At 41.4% G+C, this 14,642-nt stretch overlaps 1 protein-coding gene across 1 annotated transcript in view; it reads right to left on the reverse strand.

Annotated features, from left to right (window-relative positions):
* The window catches only part of PGAM5 (PGAM family member 5, mitochondrial serine/threonine protein phosphatase), a 9,360-nt gene extending 9,073 nt beyond the window's left edge, over positions 1-287 (reverse strand). The window contains exon 1 of the mRNA XM_031057465.1: positions 247-287. Within this exon, the coding sequence (XP_030913325.1) occupies positions 247-287 (41 nt within the window). The remainder of the gene's footprint in view (positions 1-246) is intronic.
* Positions 288-14,642: the final 14,355 nt, after the last annotated feature.

Consider the following 14,642-nt stretch of genomic DNA (forward strand, 5'->3'; position numbering starts at 1 on the left):
AACACCCCGGCCCTTACAGACCCTCACGGGCCCGGCCCGGGCCCCTCTGCCCCAGCCGCGGTGCCCGCGGAGCCGCACCCGCCTCAGGCCGGGCTCAGGGGCTGGTCCTGCCTGGCCGCTCCCAAACCGGTTTCCACCCCAGGCGGGTCACCGTGTAGGGCTCGGCAGGGGATTCCCGCCAGCGCTGCCTGGTTTAATCGCCTGATGCCGTGATCAGTCATCCTTCAGGGTGGAAAAGACCTGTACGTTGAGTCCAGCCATGAACCCGGCACTGCCGAGTCCGTCATATTTAATTATAAGCCCTGAGCCTTATCACTGTGCCCAGCTGCTCCTCAGTACAACAAAGATCAGGAGTGCTGGAGAGGGTCCAGCACGGGCCGCAAGGTTGATGAGGGGTCTGGAGCCTCTCTTATCTCTTATCTTGTGGGACTGAAGACTCTTTTTCACTTGTGCCCACTGTTGGGATAAGGACAATGGCCTTAAACTGGAATACAAGAAGTTTCACCTCAACATGAGGAAGACCTTCTTTACATTGAGGGTGGCAGAGCTCTGGGACAGCTGCCCAGGGAGGTTGTGGGGTCTCCTTCAGTGGAGATGTTCCAAACCCACCTGGGATGTGTTCCTGTGTCACCTGTTCTTGGTGACCCTGCTTTGGCTGGGAGTGGGACTGGATGATCTCCAGAGGTCCCTTCCGACCCCAATGATTCTGTGATTCTGTCATATTGGAACAGATCTCTTACAGGCAGCACTGGGTCCCTGGCACTGGAAACCAGGAACCTGCGGTTTGGGAAATAAAAGTCGTCACCAGCCAGGTGGGCTCAGCAGAGCCGAGCTGGCAGCACCCACCTGGGCATTCCCATCCCACCGCTTGTGCCTCTGGCCTGAACTGCTCCCCTCTTCACACAGAGACTCCCTTCAGAAGGCAGAGCTCATTACAGCTCCACACATTGCCTTGTGCAGAAGAAAGGCACGGTGGAAGTGGAATGTCAATTACCTCACAGTGGAATGTTAATTACCTGTAGATGGCCAGTGGTGCTATCTTAAACTCACAGCAGAGGCCCCACAGACAGAGAATCAGGACAGAGCCCCCTTTTACTGAGCCAACATCCCAAATTCAGCACTGGTTTCTACCTGTCAGATTCTGTAGTTTGCAAATGGTGACAGAACTGCTGCTGAATGTGGACCTTGGGATGCCAGCAGATTCTACAGATTCCATTATCCAGCCTTTGCTTATTTAATTATGCATTCTTACCACTCCTGTCCACCTGTTCAAGCTCTAACTCCATTCCCACATTCCCCACACCACAAATTCTATAATACTATTCCTGCTATTCCCCTGGCATGCCAGCTGGGCAGACAGTTTCCAACTGCCAGATTTCAACCAGTGTGAGTGACCCCAGAGCCGCTGAGACCAGAGCCTGTCCCCTGCCGAGCACACAGAGATGTGCTCCCCTGAGCCCGGAGTTAACAGGGACAGCAGGGGTACAAGGACGCTGTGCCTGCCCAGAGGAAATGGTCTTTCTGTTAAAGTTCAGCCACCTTCCAGCTTTCCCAGTGGAGTGTCTTTCCCCTGCCCACCACTCCGTGTCTCTGTCTCACACACATACGATGCAGAGGAGGCACATCTGACTGGAGCACAGGTCCTTTGGCTCTGGGGCATTTCACAGACCGACAGTGGCTCCCAGGGGTCACATAAGTAAATCAGACCCTGATGAAAATCTGCTACACACCCTCCTTTATCCTTCTTGACTGCTCATTCTCTGTATTTAAGATACTCAGCTTTCTGTTTCTTCTTATATAGCTTTAAAATGTTAATTTATTTATTTTTCTTCAGTTTATCTTATTATATAGGCAGGTGTGTGTATTTATACCGTGCATGTTCTTTCCTACCAAGAACCCAGAAGAAAAAAGTTTGGTTTCAAAACCTCACATCCAATTCCTCCTAAAGTAGCATGGTCCCTTTTCCCCAGGTCTCAGTCTCCCAGTCCTGCAAATGCTTTCAAAATCTTTTCTCTCATAATGCCTTTTCTCTTTATCTCTAGTAATACTTATTCTCCATTAAATGTTCCCACTTGTGTCCTACCTCTTCCTCTCCAGCCTGCCCTCTAACCTGAATCCCATTTGACCTCCAGCATCTCACAAAAGAAGGAAAAAGCTGCACCAGACACCATCGCTCACTTGGGGACAGGGACAGGCTGAAGCTGAATTGGACAAATAAAACTATTCCTGATAAATCTCTCAGTAGCTTGAACTGAATTCTAAAATCATATGGTTCCATTTGAAATTTCATTGCTATTCGAGGTGCATTGCTCACACAAGTACCTGCCATTTCAGGTCAAAATCCCAGTAATAACCACAGGCAAGTTTCTGGAGTGTCACCAAACAGTGACATAACAGTGTCACCAAATGCACCAGGGCTGAGCTCTGCTCACTACCAGAAAAGTTTCAGACTGTTATTAAGCAATAGTCAAAATTGTTTCCCCAGCACAAAAAGAAGTATTGCTGAAAATCTGGGCAATCTCATTATGCTAGAAAATGAGAATGGATAATATTGATTGTTTGCTTCAGTGCTGCATTTTGGCTGTCATTCTTCTGCACTAACACTTCACCATCAGGAATCTCCTGTGCCTGTGCTCCATTCTGCAGGGGTTTTTTTGCTTGGGTTAGATACTAATACACTTAGACAATTTATGTTCAAAAGTCTTTTGAGATTACCTTAGATTTTCCTCATTATGTCCAAAAATGTTATTAATTAGATTGTTTACCACTTTTTAAAACTTGCAATTCAATTAGGTAAAAAAAAACCAACTCAGAAATAATTTGTTGAAGATTACCACTAGCTTGAATATACAGTCATGTGTTCCATCAATAACTACCCAGCTTCTTGCTCTTTGTTCTTTTTATATGTATTTATATTGCTGCTATTTTAATCCAGTTTTATTGTGTTGTATTTCATCTGTAAGCAGAAAATCCAACTAAGAGGATAACAACCTACTGATGCCCATTAATGGAATTATTCTGTTAGTGAAAACAGTAAATGCTTGTGCTACTGATGCCATAAGTCCAATCCTCAGGGATGATTCCCAGAGGTTTATCCCATTTCTGTGGTTTGATGCAGAGATACCTTCAAGGAGGATGCCCAAGGTTAGGGCAGCCTCTGAACTGTGCTGTGACCAGAACAAGAAAAGAGAAGTCAGAAAGCCAGCGAAAGGTTTCAGAAAGGTCAACACAGGCGAGGCCAAATAAATGGTTTCCCCTGGCAGGCAGAAAAACCCCGTGGTTAAAGCAGGCCCAGCAGCCCTCGGGGTTAACTTCACCAGGAATACAAACAAATCATCTCTGGATGGGACTTGGATCAGCACAGGGATGACTCAGGGTTTGGATGTTTTACCATTAGCTACAGGGAGAGCAAGGGCAGGTCTCTAGCCTACTACTGGCAAGCAAAGTTTATGAACTTTCAGGCTTATTTTTTTTTAGACAAAACAGAGTAATAAAAGGACATTTGAAACAAGGAAAATGTGGTTTTGAAAAGCCTCTTCCATGACCTCAAAAATTTTTACTCACCATGTATCACCTTTCCACTATTAAAAAAAAAACCAAACCAAAAAAAGTGTAAATTTATTCTCGAAAGAACAACAGAGAGAGAGGAAAAAAGTTAACATTATGTCATTTGAACCACATGTATTCAGACATACACTGTGGACTTACTGCTGGCCTTCTTAAAGGAAACATTGATGTCATCCTGGCCTGCTTCAGGTCCTGCAACATTTAAATGATACACTAAACTTTTGGTTTATAAAATGATGCTACTTAAGTTCACTTTTTTTTTAATGGAGCAAGAGAGAATACCAGTTTTAAGCAACTTTGGTTAATATGATTTGATTAGTTAAAAAAAAATATTTTGAAGCAGATGCTGGCTTCTGACTGTGTCTGACTGCATTACTGAAGGTTAACCAGGACAAATACTGTGTTGGGTAAATACAGCAATTTTGGGAGATTGTGGCATGAAAGAAACTCTGCATATATATATTGTAGCAGTGATTCAGATCTTGAATTTAATCTAGGTGGTATGAATCATCTACTAGAGGATTCTTCAGATTTACTTTGACCAGAAAAAAAATGAGAAGCACATTTAAGATGAAAGACTTGTCCTCTTCCCCAGGCACACTTTCTATAAGCATATTTTAAAGCAGGCTTTGCCTTATCTAAAGCATACAAAGTCTTTATATCATGAATGATTAATCTATTTCTTAATTTTGCTCTCACAGTCACCATCCTTCTAATTGAAGTAGATTGAAAGATTTTTTTTTTTTAGTAACAGTGGGCATCACTGGTAAACTGAAGTATCTGAAATACACCTATAAAGAACTGCTCATTTCCTGGGACTGAATCCTTTTCCCTGCTCCTTTAGTAAGGAGTGAGTGAGCCTCTTCAGTACACTGGGACTCAGAATTAAAAAAAAAAGTCTCCTTGCAAGGTTTTTTGTTTCTTAAACTGTCCCCAAATGGCTGAGACTGCAGGGACAGGACAGTTCTAGGACCAAGGCCAGTCTTCTGTCTACTGGCATGTGAAGCTTTGCCTCTGATGGAAAGCTTAAAAAAAGAGTTTCTACAGAGAAGAAGAATGAAAATGTACAAAGTTCCTTCAGATGGGTGGGTATTACCTGCCAGATCTTTGTGTGCTCTAGAATCACATGGGGTGTGCCTTGAATGCTACAGGGTACTGGAGATTTCTGGAAATGGCTGTCACCCCATCATGTGCAGGGACTGTGTTTCCAGCCTTAGGTGTCTCACCGTTTGTTACTGACAGCACCTTTGCTTTCAGTCAGCTTAAAGCCAGAAGTTTTCACTCTACCAAATGCATTCACAGTTGCAGATCAAGACACACCAGAAATGTAATTGTGAAAGACCTATAAAAAAAGTAATTTCTGAACTGGAAAACCAGTTTTATTAACAGTCTCTGGCCCTTTCATTAAGTAAACACCTCAGTTCTGTCCCTCAAGTCACACTCATGAAGCTCAGGGTTTATAACAGCCGTACTAGCACTGCATTATCTAATGTAACACTCTAATAAATGATGATGTATCCTGCCAGAAGGGTTTAATTTGAAACAGATGGTCTAAAGAATAGAAACATAAGCAAAGTATTTCACTGTAATCATTCTCCAGGAAACAAAAGGGGATTTGATATTATTGCCTCAAGGACCACCTGCCCCCCCAATGTTTTTGTCTTAGAGAACAGTAAACTTTGATTTTGCTAATGAAGCACAGGTGCTGCTGATAGCTCCCAACAATGAAACAACTCAGGCATTTCTTCTAATCCTGATTAGCAAGTGAAAATTTGCTTTTGCAATAGCACATGCTGCTTTTGTAAAGTTCAACTGATCTCCCTTTGCACCGCTTTCCTTTATTTTTCTGTTTTAGAAAGAAAAATAAATAGTTGTTATGGTCTTGGCAGTGTTGGCTTCTACTGTGTTTGATAGTAACTGTCACTACTGAGCATTTAATATTTAGGCACTGCAGTCTGTAAATCCAGCACTGCTTTTAGGTGCCCTTGCAAACCACAAAAAAGCCTGCTCTGCAAAATTCCCTTAGCAGGAAAGAGTTCTCTGCCTGCAGAACCATCTGAGACACCGTGACGTACATAATTACACACTTTAAGAGATTTCTAGTTCTAAGGATCCCTTTAATGCTTTACAAGAAATACAAAGGCAAAATTCTAGCTCCCTCAAATATTCTTTCCTATCTCTCTGCCAGGAGCTGTTTTAGATATTCCCTGCTTTACTTCAAAAAAATCACCCTAGGGATGAGCTTGGCACAGGCTGTCTAAACCCTGCTGATTCTTTTTTTGGCAACAGCATTTAAATGCAGTGTTTTCACATACAGACTGCATTGAGGATGTGTAGGCAAAACCCTGGGATGAAATAGTTTTGGGGGAAGTGATGCTAGCTCCAGGTCTGGAGAGCCTGGGAGATACTCAGCCACACAGGTGACATTCTGTGCTGGCCACAGGGCAGAAATAGCAGCTGTGGCAGTGATTTAGCCAGATGAGCTCTCCCAACACTCCCCCTTCAGAGAAACCAAGGCCCAGGCCAAGCCAGGCACTTGCTTACACTGCACCCGCCTTTAAATATATGAATAATCTTTCTCAAGGCACTGGACCTTGTCAGTATCATGCCAGAGTTTAAAAAACCCCACACTGTGCAGGGAAATAATGACCTTTGGAGAGACTCCATTTTTGTATTTCAGGCTTCTCTCTGCAATGCTGAAGATTATTTCTTCCCCTCACCTCTAATGAAAAACTCAGAAACCCCCAAAGCAACCATTTACTTGAGACTGCAGGAGCTTCAGGCCAGAAAAATCCCAAGCATTGTGAGACCAGTCCAAATAGCTTGGAAGTAAGAAAAGTTAATGGGATATTCAACTGTTTCAACACAGATGTGTGCTTAGGTGTCTCCTACACATTAGTCACACTATCTAGTAAGCTTGGTGCAAAGCCAGGAGCTAAGAAATCTTTAATATTAATGGCTGTTCTCCTGACTCACTGTGTGACCACTCCTTGTAGTAACTGGCTGAGAGCATTGTCCTGGCTGCTGTGCAGTCTGTGTGAGCACAGGTGCCCTCCAGACCCTGCAGGGAGGAATTTCACACTGTGTTCACTGGATTTATACCTCTAGGGAGAATACCAATAGAAAGGTGAATTTGTTCCAGTGACAGTATCTCTTGAAGAAAAAAAGGGATGTAACGCACATCTACATGACTGCTGGAACACAGCAATAGCCTTGCCTCTGCTGACAGGTGATGAGCAGAGCACCAGGCAGCACAGTGCTCTCTCCTGACGGTGTGGTTGTGAGCACTGCTTCCACATAAAAGGAGTTAATGTAGTTCCTATGTCTGAGCAGGGTTTATTTTTGCCTGAACACAAACTGAAGTCCAGGATGCAGGAAACAGAATCTCATCTCAGTTCTGACACTCAGCACCTGGATCCTGTGGAAGTATTCCAAGCTTCCATTAGTCTGAGACCTCTCCTAGAGCATAGTACACAAACTCCCAGTCATGAATCTCATAGCTGGGAGCACCACATAATGATGTTATTTCACCTGAGATGGTTTCTGAAAATTTTTTTTCCTCTCAACAATTAGAAAATCATGGAGAGCATCTTCTCATATTACAATACTCATTACTACACATGCCATCTTTCTGTCTCATCCTCAACACTAATAAGCACAGGACCTAATTATCCCCATTTATAAATAACTTTCCTCATCCTATCTCTGTCCAACAATGTCTTGGCAGGCATCCTCAGCAGAAGATTTGAAATTATGTCCCTGCCAAAAACTATTGCTGCTGATGAATCACAGCACACACAATTGAAAGGCTGTGGTTGGTTTTATAAATATCTGGGCACATACATATATATGTAAATGTATATGTATATTTATGTGTGTGTGTAACAACTTGGAAATTGCTATAGGTATAGATCAGACAAAAAGGCATTGTGTCTCTTTCTCTCTTCCAAATTATGTTACTGAACTTATTCCATCAAATTTCCACTAATGTATTCATGCATTTCCTAGGGAAATGTTAAGGACCCTCAGGTGAAAATCAGCCTGCTGCACTGAGCCAGCCTGAACACCCCATTAGTGTAAGTTATTCAAGTCACTAGTTGTAGGATTCAAGTGATTAATTCATCCTTAAGCCTCGGATTGGGCAGTCATGGAGCATCCAAGGAACTCAGCTTCAAAAATCCAGTAATGTCAACCCAGGCTAAGGAGAGCATTGCTTTCCCCACCCATGCAGGGGATTGCTAATAATAGTAGCAGAGTGTATATATATATTTATACATATAGAACTGAACCAAAAGCAGACAGCACACCCCAAGTCTCCTATGTCCAAAAAAGGACTCTTTCCTTCATTTGTGTCACAGTCCTGAAATGCAGTCCTGCAGCATCCAGGGCTTCAGAGATACATAAACAGAAGCTGTATAAATATCCCTAGAATTTGAGTACATATAATAAAAATATTATTCTCAAAAAGAAATTAAAATATTCATAGAGAACTATATTAAAAATTCTGTTAAAATGAGGCAGAAATACACTAAATTTCTATGACATTGATTCATATGAAGGTTTTTACATGTTTTAAAAAATGTAGCTATTTTGTGGTTCAATATAAATGGAAACATTTTTTTTTGCCTCTACAGTTAAATAAACTCATGTAACTTCTGTTTACACATGGACACACCTATTTTTTCCTATTCCCTAAATCAGCATGTGCTAAAATCTCAGGAATTAATAATTTCCATCTTATTCCTGCTCCTTGAGTGAAAGACCATACTAGAAAAGGAATAATTTTGTGCACTAATAGACATTATTCCTTCTTTGACAAGCTTTATGTGCTGTTAATTTGACAATGTAGATGAATGGATATGTACTTCTGTACAACACTAAAACAGACACAAAAAAAAGGACAGAAATTAGTAACATTTTTCACATGGCAACACAGCAGCTCAGTCCTTGCCCTCAAGAGATGTAAAGCCTGGGTTTCCTCAGCTGCCCACAACATGTCAATGGCTGTGAAACTCAGCTTTTGATGTGTTCTGTGCCTCACCAGCACATCACAGTGTCCCCCCTTCTCGAGGTCACTCCCAAGCTACAGCCATTTCTCTTACTGCATTTCTGCTCAGTCATTTTGGATATTATTATACATATGTACAACTGCTCCAAGAAGCAGGCAGGGGAGAGCAGAACTGCTTAAGGCAATGAAGCATATGGTCTCTTGGAATGAGGATTGTGCTGTGTGGGTAATGTGCAGAGGCTTTGGATTATAGGGAAATATGCAGGGAGTCAATGGAAGGATCAAGGCAGAAATGTCTTTATCTGTTTACTAAAACAGCTTGCCAAAATCAGCATGAAGTACCAAGATTATTGTCAAAAACACCCATCACAAACACCCAAAAAATTCCTCCTTGAGTACATCACCTAAGTGATGCTTTCATTTGAGGCTAAATGTTCCCCAAACATGTCCTACTGCTCCAGGATACCTATGGGAGGCATCTGCCAGTCTTCAGCTCCAGAGCTGTTTGCAGAACAGCAGGGCTTGAGCCTCTCACAAACACAACACTTCTGTGAGTCAGGAAGTCACATCCCCATCCAAGATGGAGCAAAGAGGCACAGAAAGACAAACGAGGCAGCAGGAACCTGCAGTGGAGTCAGAACTGCTGCCAGAAGGCCTGAAGCCCACTCCTGTGCCTCATGTGCAGCCCATGTTTGGAGAAGAACATCTGGCTGGTACCTCTGTCACCGTGAGTCACAGCTGGAAGCTGAGAAGCTCCCAACAACAGCAGTGCAAAGCATGTGAGTTCTGATGGAGGGGATTGTGGCCAACAACAGAGCCCTTTGTCTCCACTATGTCACAGTGTGCCCAAAAAATTAGTCATAACCAAGTACCACCTATTTATAACTACTTACTTCTCTGTTTTTTAAGTCTGTTGTTTTAGGTATCTGTCAATGAGACAATAAGGGCTGATCCCAAGGCCAGATGGATCCATAATATACAGGCTGCAAAAAATGGATTATGCTGTTACTCACTGAATTTACTCAGACACTGCAGTTTTTACAAGAGCTTTTCCAAAGAAAAAGTAGCATTGCTTGTCTTTAAAACAGACCCTCAACAATCCCTTCACCATCTGTTCCAATGACTGTACAGAAGAAAAAGCTGACAGCAAAGCTGTATTCTGCTAAACCACCTGTGCCCGTGACTAGAACCAGAATATAATGCAATTTTATGAGCTTCCACAGTCAGCTCTGACCCAAAGATCCCCATGTGCTCTGCTCCTATGTAACTGAAAGAGGCTTTCAAGATATATAAGTGTGCAGCTGGCACACCAGGAGCCATCCACCTCATATCCATGGGAACAGTGAATGGAGGAAACCACTGCCCACGAGCCACTCCCCTGCACACTGCAGGAAAGGACAAACCAGAAGGCACAAGAGCCCCCACTGCTGCTCCACCACTAATCCCAAATTCCTCCTTGCAGCCTGCCACTCAAAAATCCCTCAATGAAGACTATCTCTGTTCTGTGGAGTAGGGACAGAAGTTCCATTAAAAATAGAGCTGATCCCAGAATGGGATGTATTTATGAAATTCCACTTTTGCCTTTGTGCTGTTATGAGAAAAAAAAAGATGGCAAGTATTTGATTTGCTCCAAGTCAGAGGCTTGAAGAAGTCCTAATGTCAATAAACTACAGCAGAGAGCAAATTCCTGTGGGTGCCACTCCTAATGGCATGTAAAGTATAATGAGGCACCATTAATGTTAAAGGAAAAACTACCACTGATTTCAGGGGAAGTGAGATTTCAGTGTGAGCTAGGCATGGCACTCATGAGCTCGATATGTTATTGTTATTCTGAAATCAGGAATTCTCATTTTAGGCGTTCATTTGGGGTATCAAATCTTGTGATTTTGGTGCTGAAAGCCCTGCTTCGAGTCCTCATGGCTGACTGTGTGCAATGGTAGGGTTTATTGAAGCATCCAAAACAGCAGTGCTAACTAAAGGACAGTTCTTCACTTGTATGGAAGGCAACTTTTCCCTTAGAGAGTTCCGGGCATTGCCATTTCTCTGGCTAACCACACATATCCTTCCCATTATTTCTTTCAGTTACCACTGAACTCAGTTGGAGGGTTTCACACACACACAGACAATGCTCAAATAAATCCTTGAAAATCCTGCTCTTACCCCATATTGAAGAGATAGATGGATAGTCCAAGCCCCATGTGGAGGCTGGAAGTTAAAAGGTGTGAAATAAACCTCAGAAGGCAGCACACAGCCGTTATGGCTTTTACATGGCAGATACTTCATCAAGTCTGCTGAAAGAAAGGTTTTTGAATTACTTATGTTCATAAAATAATTTTATTTCAGAAAGGGGTATTTTTTAAAAGAAAAGACTTACCTGTGGTTCTCCTTTTTTTCTACAATGCAACTAAACCCCTAGAAAAGCTCCTGGTCTGGCAGAATCTGCTGCCTAAGCCACGTTGAGCACTTCTGCCATGTAGTCTGATCAAACTGGCCCAGACCCACAAAGGCAGAAATTACTTCCATTAATGAGGAGCAGATTGACAGAATATCTTAACACAGTCTAGAACTGTTATTAAACCTCAGCATTACCCACAGTGCTCAGTGTCCATCCCAGGCCAGGGGTATTCTACATCCAATATCAATGGACAGGCTATGTCAGTGCTTTATAAATTACTGCCTGAAAAATCCACACAGGGGATGGACGTGTAAAAGGTGAACAGGATGGCAACACAACTTCTAAGGCAAGTTGCTCTTACATGTTCTCTACTTTCTCCAAGCTTCCAGCACTGCCTCCCTTCTCTCTGAATGTCCCTTAACATGGTGTGTCTGTTTACCAGTCTTACATGGCCTGGAACACAACCACTGGCAGAAACACTGTTTCCAGTCTACTTTATTTGCTTACATTTTTTAAAAGTAATTTCAGTTTTGTATTTTGGTGCTGCTACAACCATTTTTTTTCTATCAAGACAGATCAGTTCCATTTAAAATTTATCAGAGAGAGACACCTGTAACTAGTCTTACCTGACTCTATGTACACAATTACATATACATTATATACATATGGGCATTATATATATACATATAAATATATACACATATATATAAGGCACTGTAAAATGTACCATCACTTCTCCAGGACTGTTTTAATCTGTAGAAGTAGATCATATTTCTTCATATAATTTGAAATGTTTTTAAACATTTAAAAAATGTTTCAGGCTTAGAGATATCAGCTGTGAAATAAGCCTTATGTTAAATTTCAAGTTATTGTGACAAGATGAACAAAACCAATTTTGACAGTAATTCTGGTCTATTTATTGTAAAACTGATTCTCTCTTTTTAAAAGACATATTCACCTGTATAAATAGTTTCCTTTGTCTTTCCTTATTATGTTCCAAAATGTGAACCTAAACTTGTCCTGCAGAATGAAAAACAACAACAATGAAAAAATTAAATACAAACTTGGATAATTTACTCATTACTCAGAGAGAGGAAAGCTGAGATTGCTGTAAGCCAAGATATCTTTAAATAAAATGTATTGAAACAGATCACGGCCTTATATAATCCTCCTTGATGTAGCCAACATCCATGGAGCCTGGCAATTACAGTTTGGGCCATTTTATATAAAAGGTAATCTCTGCCACGTGAAGACACAACAGCACACAAATATGACTGGCATTTATAATGAACATGCTTGAATGGATCCTTGCTTAATGCAATTAGCCTATAAATGCAAATTATGGCATCAGAAATCCTGCAGCAGCTGCAGGGCTTGGCAGCTGTGTGTGTTGTAAGACAGTCTGACAGATCAAATGGACATACTTCCAAAGACTAGAAACACATAGACAGATGAAGACAGATTAAGAATTGCGCATGTTTGGGATTTCTAAACCCACATGACCTGGACAGAATGTATTCAACAAATACCAATATAAAAATTTTTCCAGTTACTCTGTGGCAGTGATTCAAAACTGTGATGGACCACAGGCTCCCTATTAACCCCACAACTTAAATAAACAGTACAGGAAACTTCATTAATGTTGTTTCATGGATCATTTGCTGTGGCCTCCCAAACATGATTCACTGGTCACAGCTGGGAGACACTCTTTTAAAGACTCACCATATCTCCTACTCTACCATAGGCATCTTGAAAATGAGATTTAACATGCAGTCACTTCTTTTAATATTTTGTCAGTTTTGTCCTTTGCACTGGAACTGGCCTTTCCAGTTCTGCTCTTCCAGTTCAGGTTTTGCACAAGTGGAAGTGAGAAATGGCAGCGCACCGTGAACCATCTCAGCAAACGAATGCAGCTGAGGCAGAAACAGACACTTGAAAATACTGAAGTGACTCAAAGGTTTAAAAAATATATATGTATTACGAGAGCCACAAAAAAGGTTACAGACAGAGCTCCACAAAGCCTGCACGGATACATTCCAACAATTCAAGGTGGCAGAACAGGTGAAATACAGACCATAAAAACGGTTCGACATTAACTTTCCAGACTGTCAGAGACAGAAAAGCTTGACCCCATCTTTCCCACACACACAGAAAAATATTGACTATATATATATCTCTCTATATATCTCTAGTCTGGACCACAGATATAGTCCAAAGAAAACCACATTGCAATTTCCATATTAGGCTTGTAGGAGAGTAGGCATCATCTGAGGAACGTCCACTGTCAGGCCCGGGAGGGATCCTCGTGGGCCAAGTTGACACAACATCACGCTTGGTTAGAATGAGAACAACAACACCCCACAGCTCATGTGCTGCACATGGCTACCAACACAGAGCTCTGTGCAACCCCCCGAGCTGGCTGAACCAAACTGAGTAAATACATTTGTTTTGCTTAATTAAAAAAAAAAAAAAAAGCAGATGTAAGATATTAGGGCAGTTCCTGCTATCACCTTCCTTAAAAATTCAAGACTTGAAGACTTCTTTAATGTACTTGCTTACAGACATGTTTTGAGACTGCATTAATGATCTTCAGGAAAATATGCCACCCTGAGGCTTTTTCCCTTGTTCACTTCAGGTTATGTCTGCATCCAGTTTTGACATGGGGGCCAAATGCTGGTTGTCTGTCAGTGCAGTATTTGGCCCGGAGTTTCAAAGTCTTTGCTATTCAGACTTTCCTATGAGGTCAACAAACAAAGTAGTAAAAAAAGAAAATATTAAGGCTTCAAGTAAAAATATTTTCTCTCTCTCCCACCCATGTAGTAAGGTACATTTAATTCCATAATACTCAATATATTATACAACTAAAGATATAGAGATCCAACTTTTCAAGGCAGAAAAGTACTACAATGAAAACCTGGAGGCTAAATGGGAGCATATGAACAAGGAACAAACAGATAATAAAATGCAATATGCAATGAAAACTGATGCGGAAACTAAAAAAAAACCTATTGCTCTTTTTTAAATAAGTAATACAATCCACAGCTACAAATAAAAACATGTTGAAAATATTTAAGACTTTTGAAACATGAAACAAGCATGACAAAAATAAAGAAGCTACTTTACAGGATGTGTTAGCTCGTGCTGGATTTTCATGGCTGATCGCCACCTACTATAAATTAGCATCAATAAAATGAGCTTTCATGGAGCCACACTAATTTATACAAGCTGAAGATTTGGCCTGCAGTGTCTGTAAAAACAGGGTATCTTGACAGAAGAACCTTACTGCTGATCTGTAAACTGCTTAAAGAACTATGCTTTAATATGGGCTGGATTCTGCTCAAAAATTAGATTTAATAAATAGTTCCCCAGTCCCACAACAGGAACTATGGAACAGACACTTACATTTATGAGTAAATAGCTGCAGGTTCAGTGCCTTGGATGGAAATGAGGCTGGATTTGCTGCATGCAATCTCCTGTTAACAGTTCTGCTTAGATTATTCTTTCAGAAAATCTGAATCATTTACTCCAGGCTACGTGCACTGAATTAAATGCAAACCTCAAAAGGAAAAAAAAATAAAAATACTTTGGTACCATTGTAAACCTATGAAAAAGTTGAATGTCTCTCAACTGTGGGCAAAACTACTCACAAAATACATAATCCTTACTGCTGAA

The sequence above is a fragment of the Geospiza fortis genome, unplaced genomic scaffold, assembly GCF_000277835.1.
Source record: "Geospiza fortis unplaced genomic scaffold, GeoFor_1.0 scaffold408, whole genome shotgun sequence".
NCBI classification, from domain to species: Eukaryota; Metazoa; Chordata; class Aves; order Passeriformes; family Thraupidae; genus Geospiza; species Geospiza fortis.